Here is an 8,111-nt window from a genome sequence, read left to right as displayed (position 1 = left end):
TATTCACATCGTTTTGGTTTTATTTGTCCAGTTTATCGGTCTGTTTTTGATTCACATCTTATAACCCCAAAACAATGGAGCTGCTTGGAATTTGTATGTGGTGCATAAAAAAATCATAAATTGACATTCAAAAAATTAAAAAGCAATCATCTGCCAGAAAAGTGTCCCTGTTGCTCAGGATAATCCCTTGGACACTTCATCTGTTTACAGTGTGTTCTGTGAATTATCCAGAGCCAACAGTACATAATGTTTCTGTGAAGATTTATTAAATGTAGTTTTTTAAAACAAAATTCACCTGCATTGTACAAGCTTAGAGGGAGAAATACCCCTCAAAGTGTGACGTAAAACCCAAACTCTCTACATGGGTAGATACGATCATGTGTAAGTGATGAAAGATATTTTTGTTTTATTTGGTTGGAGGTAGAAACCTCAGATGGATATCTCAAAAACTGGGCAAGTAAAACCAAAACAACCTGTATCACATACCACAGAGATAAATGATAACGTATGTATTGTTTCGTGATTTGGGTGAACTGGCCCTTTAACTAGTTTTCAGTTTGACTTCTAACCAGTCTCAGTTTGTGCAAACACATTTTACCATAAAATGACATTGCTGCTTTGTGTTTACATCATTACAGTTTGAATATAATTTAATATGGTTTTTGTCTGAACCCAGGTGCCTTTGCCAAGGTGAAAGAGAGCCAGCGGATGACTGACGAAGGGAAGATGGACCAGGATGAGGCCGACGGCATTAGGAAACGCTGCCGGACGGTTGGGTTTGCCCTCCAGGCAGAGATGAGCCACTTCCATCAGCAGCGAGAGGTGGACTTCAAAGACATGATGCAGGCCTACCTCACGGAGCAGATAGCCTTTTACCAACGCGTTGTTCAGCAACTAGAGCGCACCCTGCGCATGTACGACTGTCTGTGAAGACACCGAACCGCTGCCCAGTTCAAGATGCCAAAAAACACACGGAGGCGAAGGAGAGGAGTCTTGACTCTGTTATCAAGGCGTTTTGTGTCGGTCATATTTGGTTCAGTTGGAAAAGACTGGAAAATGAGGCAGTAGATACTGGAAGACATACAAAGCCAGTCATTCTTTCACCTTGATGGATTCAAAGTCATATTTTTGTCTACTGTACCTTTTTTTCTGAAATACACATCACATAGGCAATGTCACAGCGTATTGTTTATTTTACATAATTTAAGGTGTTTGTAACATTAAAATAAGAATATAGGTTTCAAATTCATAGTGGATCCATAGTTGATTGTTCCATAGTGTAACACATGAAAGCCATGAAACGGGTTTTATTTTGAAATTGTCCCCTTCTCTCCAACATCTTGCACTTTGGCTTCTGATTCAACTGATGTTTTTTTTTTTAATTCAGCATTTTAGGATTTTATCAAAATCACTTTTATCAAAATACAAAAAAAAAAATTATTTCTGTTAAAACAACTGTAAAATATGGTAAAGGGGAATTTCACCATCGCCTCCTCTTTTTCATGTTAAGGGCTCAACTTGCTCAGGTGTTCACTGCTTTATTTCACTTACTTCTCTCATGTTATGTCTTAATACAAGTCCCAGAGGCCTGTCTAAACCTTGCAACATGTTAATGACACCATGTAATTCAGTTTCATTTTCTTACTTTTTTCATGAAGTAAGTGCCTTTAAGGATCTGAAGCATTCTGATTGAGTATTTGTAAATGGACCGTTTGTCTGTAGCGTGGGTTTATCGGGTGAATTGTTGTTGGAATGAGTCTTATGTTTGGAGACGAGTTTGCACATGTTTTTATATACTGGTGGGTCATAGTGTGTGTGTGGGTGTGTTTATGTGAAGTGAATGAAATGAGTCAACAACTGTGCTGATCAATTCCCTTTGCCATGGTGAAAAACAAACAATTCTATCATTTCTGTAGCAGATTTATCTAACCATATCATATGAAAAATAGTCCTTTTTATTTTAAGTGCATTAACTGGTTGTGTCAGGAAGAATATCAATTTGACATTTCAGCCTTTGTATTAGATCATTTAATTCACAATAGAGCAAATTCTTCCTTTTACCAGAGCTTTGTGTTTTCATGTATTCAAAGTAAACCAAATTATATCATTCACAATATCTGTATCACATTGCAATAATAACAAAGACAATTTTTGAAAAATATGCCTATTCGCTTTTTTGCATGAAGTTAGTGAAAGGATTGATATCACTCTCATTTATGTTTGTTAAGTATGAAGCTACAGCTAGTAGATAGTTAGCTTAGCATGAAGACCAGAAACAGTGGGAAACAGCTAGCCTCTGTCCAAACTTAACAAACACATACCAGCACCTCTACAGCTCGCTAATTAACACGTTATCTCTCATCTGTTAAATCTGTCCGAAAACCAAAGTGTAAAACAATTTGAGGTTTTACAGAGAGTTATGTCACTGCGTACATTCAAGAAATAGTCCCACACATAACTTGGGTTTTTGTGCAGACTAACAACAAACAAGGCATGTTTTGTTACCTTTAGGCGTAGCTAGGCTGTTTCCCCCTTTTTATGCTAAGCTAGGCTAACCAGCTGCTGGCTGGACCCTTTAAATTTATCCTGCACAGATGAGTGTGGTATCAGTCTTCTCTGACTCAAAGTGAACATTCATATTTCCTCAAATGTCCTTTTAATAATGATCAATTTACCATATTGCTTTTTTCTCATGTAGACGTGTCACTTTCTATATTTTGCTGAGAAATTTAGTTTTAAATGTTTGTCAATGCTAATTTTTTCACATCAGATGAGATTTGCGTGACCGGCAGGATTGGAGTCCCGCTCCTCTCCGTCTGACTGAGTGTTCACTACTAAATAAGAGCTGTTCCAGTAACATTACTCACCCTGTTTAACAAGAGAAGAATTCTCATGGAAACTTGTGGTGTAGACGAGACTATCTTTAGCGTCGTATTGACCTTTGAGGTGTATGTGGAGTCTGCGTTATATGCATTACCTCAGGAAGTGTAGGGAATGTATTCACGAGCTGGACTCCTTTTTTTTTTGGTTGTTTTTTTTTTTCTTTTCAAGCAACTTCCAGTGTTTATTTGTCAGTTGTGAGACACTGATTGTTCATTTTGATGGAAGAGGGGTTGATCAGTGGTACAGTACATTTGGGTGTGGAATGAAAAGTGAAATGAAAATGAATTTTGTGAAATCTCTTCCTGGTGTTTTTGAGTTTCACAGTTTGAAGTTGGAACCTTATTATGGTTCTTTTATAACGAAGAAGTGCTGATTCAGAGTGCAGGTTTCTCAGTAAACAAATGGTCTGTGTGTCTGTGTGTGTGTGTGCATGACTCAGATATGAGTGTTGTCTCAGTGACTGGTGCTGCTCAGTCCACATCTGCAGCCTTTAACTCTTTGCTGTCTAAATGTGCCGTTGTTTATGTTTGTTTTTGAGCAAACCTCTGCTTTTCATACGTCAGCATTTTTTTTTCGGTCAGCATTTGCACTCATTGCAGTTTCTCCAAGACCAAAGAAGTCGGACATTTTCCATACCGAGCTTCCTTTTTTTAAAACTCTGTTTGATGTTGTAACATTAGATTTGTTCTCTGGTTTTATAATTGAATCTGGAAACTGTGAAGAGAGCATTCGGAAAAAAAACATTCCCCAACCAGGTTTCATAATGACACTTGCCTCTCATGTTCCAAAGCTGCATGATAAGTTAAATGCCAGGCATTTCACACAGGTGACTGTTTCTCAACATGGATGTGTGACCTGGTGATTTGCAGGAGCGCTATGCTTTAGTTTCAGTCTCTGATGGTGATGAACAGATGGTGATTTTCAGTAAGTAATTTGTCACTTGATTTAAGGGAAGGGGACCTAAGAAATCTTAATAAAAATAATGATGGTGATTTCTCTCTCTGTCTTTGTCATCTTTGTGGGTCTGAAATATCAATCGGAAATCATTTAAAAAGCAGTGGATAATACAACAATGTGTGTTTCCTTCCATGGACTAGTCAAGTGCTCTCTTTTTGAGCACTCGAAGTATATACAATAATCCATACAAGCCTCCCCATAGATGTATATATATATATATATATATATATATATATATATATGTTTTCACTCAAAGTTCACTTATTGTCATATTCTACTGTTTTTTTCTACCCCTACTCAGTACATCAGGGAATTTGTGAACAGGATGTAATGACACACACAAACAGTTTGTCCTGAATATAACCAAAACAAGGACAGCCAGGAGCTGTTATACACATTGCTTTGTATGTGTAAACACACTGACACGGTGATGTAATTTCAAAATGAATGAAAAACAAAGAAATGTGTGCGCATCTTGCCAGAAGTCTGAAAAGAGAACCTCAAACCTTTGGATGCCATGCTAGTGCTGTGGCTCAGTGGATGTCAGTGCCTGTCTACAGGTGGCTCGATGAGTCCACCACTTTGCTCCAGACTGAAATATCCCAACAACTGATGGATGGATCACCATGAAATTTTGAACAGACATTTATTTTCTAGTCAAGGTGAATCCTACTGACTTTAGCAATCCCTTAAATCTTCCTCTAGTGCCTCCATGAGATTGACATTTTTTGTATAATGTGAAATATCTTTAATGAATTAATTGGAGGGAGTCAAAATTTCCCACGGCATTCCCACCAGTGTCAGCTGTACTTGCTGTTTTTGATGGGAGTGCACCGCAACGCTAGCAAAACTTTAATGAGCTTTTTCTGACATTGGAAATTTGTCTGTGACTGTGAAAAGTCATTTGGCATGACGGTGGCATAAGACAGTGATCATGATAAACATTATACCTGCTAAAAATCACCATGTTAGCTCTGTCGCTTCGAGCATGTTAGCTGACATTAGCATTTAGCTCATAGCAGGGCTGTGCCAAAGTAGAGCTTCACAGAGTTGCTAGCATGGCTGTAGACTCTCGGATCTTTTTTTCTTCAAGTATAGTTATTTAATCTTATGAGACAGCATATATCAGTTACCATTGTTTAAAAGCCACAATACTTTAGTCCAAGATCATTTTATTGAAAGTTTCCTTATATGAGTGAATTGCTCTTGCCTGGTTGATTGTTGGAGACAGCCGATGAAGGCCAAACTGTAGCCCAGTACAATATGTTCAAATGAAACCCAGGCTTTTCCCTTTAATGTGTTCCAGATGTTTCGGAAGCAAACATTCAAATTGGACAGCTCAAATCTGTTGTTAAATGAATGAGGTGTTGGCATAGACCTTAATAATGGTGAGCTCCCTACAGGTGTCTTAACAACACTAATGTATTTTGGACCTTTAAACTAACATTTCCTTTGTGGTGATATATAGTGATGCTGACCGCTGCTCCGCTGTCTGTCAAGAAAAAAGCATCGGCGTATGCTACAGATGCACTTGCAATCTTTTCAACTTGAAAAAAAAATCCAGATGTTTCTATTCTATCAGGACCCAATGCCTGCGTTTGATGGTTCCTTTTCAGGCTCTCTCAGGGTTTGGTATGCAACTGGAGATGATGTCACCTTCACAATATGAGCCAGGGGGAGACGTCATCACATTCACCAATAAACCAAAGACTGACACAAGAATGAAAATCTACATTTGAAGCATACATCACTGCACTAATTGGAGTGGTGAAAGCAGATTTAGAAAGTATTTTCAGACCAGTTAAGTTTGTCTGCCTCACACTTCTCTGATGTTCACCGCAGAGTATTAGTGAAGCAAGAAGAACTCAATGGCAGTAAAATAACACCTTGGAAAAAGTCCTAAAACCTTGAGGTATTGCTGGAGTAATGCTATCAGTGCACTTCTCTGCAGCAACCCGGTTTGCGTGAGCGAGGAAGCGGTGGAGATGAAAACCGGTTAACTTTGCCGTCTTTTTCCATCGGACGCAGCTGAAGCCTTGATGAGCTAACTACGTCTTTTCAAGGGAAGGGAACAGTTGTTGAAACGGCTCCAGCGTGGTGCAAAAATGGAAGTGGTGTAATAAAAACTAAAAATGACTGGAAGCAGCGCACTCCTTCAGTTATCACAACCTAACAAAACCTGTTGCTACTGGTCCCGTCGTGCTCGGGTGTCATGTTGCAGGTCACATTTACATTACTTAGCACATTCTTAACTTCTTTTCATGCTCAAAACTCCAAAAGTAATGTAACTGACTTGGCTTATCCAAAGGGAAAAGCATAAATTTCTTTCAGGTCTGCAGTGCTGCTGCAGGGGCACATGGTAAAAGCGTTATGGCCCAAAGTGCCAGCAGATGTCTATAAAAAAAAATAAAAAAAAAAACAAATTGAAGGAAAGGAGCAGTTTCATGTCTGCATAGTCTGGGGAGGAAAACTGTGCCTCCAGTCCCTCAACAGGATACCTCAGAGGACACGACGTACCCAGGATCCTCATTTGTTTCCCTTAATGAAAAACCAGTCTGAGCTCCAGTGCACAGAAGTAAATGTGTTCAGATCGCAGCGGCAGTAGAGCGGTCTGCATCAAATGCTGGACTGCAGACATGAATCACACATGAAATTTTCCAACAGATTCCAAGTCTTTTTAATCTCAAATTTCACAGTCTTTTGTAAGTAAGCTTCCCTGAAGTATGTGGTCTGTGTGTTCAGTGGCAAAAGGAATACTTGAATAATAAATTTGTTCCTGCCATCACTTTCGCAGATGACCAGGCGGGATCGTTGTCTCACTCACTCCTGAACTGTCTGCAGTGACATGGACTTGACCTCCACAGTGCAGAGGATTACAGAGTCCCACTTCCTCGAGCATCTGAAGGAAACAAAAGCAACAGATGGTCGAATCAGCACACATGGTGGGTCTGGTAATCCCTCCTCCTCCTCCTCCTGCTCCTCCTGCTTGCTGCCGGGGCTAGTGTCACAGTAGGGCCAAAAGCCAACATTCAAACTAGATTTGTGGCTCCATCAGGTTTGTTTGGGAGAGGAATCCTCGCACCGGACGTTTTAGGGACTAATTAATGATCCTTCACCTAATTACTAAAGATCCACAATCATGGAAAAATCTATATTTTGACCTTTCCAAACAGGTCAAGATCCATTTTTTTCTCATTTGGTTTTGTGTTGAAACACACAGGATTATCTTTACTACAGTGGTTCCCAACTTTATTAACCTGGAGCTGTTAAAATGAAGCAGCAGCTTCTGTGGATTTCAGCATGGTTATCATATGAAATGTTAACCTGCCTCTTGGTGAAGCTGAAACCAGAATATTTTAATAAACTGACGTGTAAGGGAAACAACATCTCTCAGCAAACAATGAGTCATTTTTCTTCACAAAAATAAAGGGCTGTAGAGGGTAAACAGTTTACAGATGTAGTCAGTAAATCTTGTGTTGCTTCAATTCTGACAATGTTTATCATGTCAGGTAATAGTTAACGGGGAGTAGATTGAGGCAAACTGGATTTGAAGCTGATGAAAACATGGCCACTGTGGAGTTAAGATGTGTTTTTAAAACTTATGGAAATTTTTTTTACAAACAATCTGCCGCCTTGATGTGCATTCAGAGCACGAGTCATTATGAATTAGCCCCATGTGGCCACATAAGCGTAAAGGCACACTCCACTGATTTTACACATGTAATTTTACTCTGTCAAAACAATTGTATAATGTCAGCCGGGGCTGTGAAGAGAGCTGGAGAGTGGAGTTTAAAAGATATGGACTTCTACCAGGCAGTAAGAGTCTACTGAAATACACAATTGAATTGTATTATGAGAAGTGTAGGATGAAATGTTTTGGGGCCGGGACAAATTAAAGGCTAAATACCCAAAAAAGACTCAACACAGACAAGGACAAAACAGATAGAACCATAACTACACTGTACTATGTGCTGAATACTATCAGTGACAGGAATACATTAAAGATGCTGTGTTTAGAGCAAGTCAGGAGGATATTCTTTAAAAACTATGGAAAGAAACAATGGATGCTATGGGTATTACAAACTTATCAATAGTTCTTTTTGGTGAAAGCATCATTACAGTTTGTTTTTGGAACAATGGGGAGTAACAGTGATATGGATTTATGGAGCTTTAAAGTCTTGAGGACATACCTTATCAGCTTCTGTCCCTGTGTCTGTCTTTTACCATTTTGTATTAAAGCTCTGTCTCTCATTCTGCCTTTTTATGTCTCT

At 39.0% G+C, this 8,111-nt stretch overlaps 1 protein-coding gene across 1 annotated transcript in view; it reads left to right on the top strand.

The window, feature by feature from the left end:
* The window catches only part of snx33 (sorting nexin 33), a 20,029-nt gene extending 16,154 nt beyond the window's left edge, over positions 1 to 3,875 (top strand). The window contains exon 2 of the mRNA XM_023400274.2: positions 677 to 3,875. Within this exon, the coding sequence (XP_023256042.1) occupies positions 677 to 930 (254 nt within the window). The 3' untranslated portion in view covers positions 931 to 3,875. The remainder of the gene's footprint in view (positions 1 to 676) is intronic.
* The last annotated feature ends 4,236 nt before the right edge of the window (positions 3,876 to 8,111 follow it).

Source organism: Seriola lalandi, unplaced genomic scaffold (genome assembly GCF_002814215.2).
Source record: "Seriola lalandi dorsalis isolate HSWRI2012SDOR001 ecotype SW California unplaced genomic scaffold, Sedor1 jcf7180002052274, whole genome shotgun sequence".
In the NCBI taxonomy this organism is placed as follows: Eukaryota; Metazoa; Chordata; class Actinopteri; order Carangiformes; family Carangidae; genus Seriola; species Seriola lalandi.
This window is presented reverse-complemented; position numbering and strand designations above follow the sequence as displayed.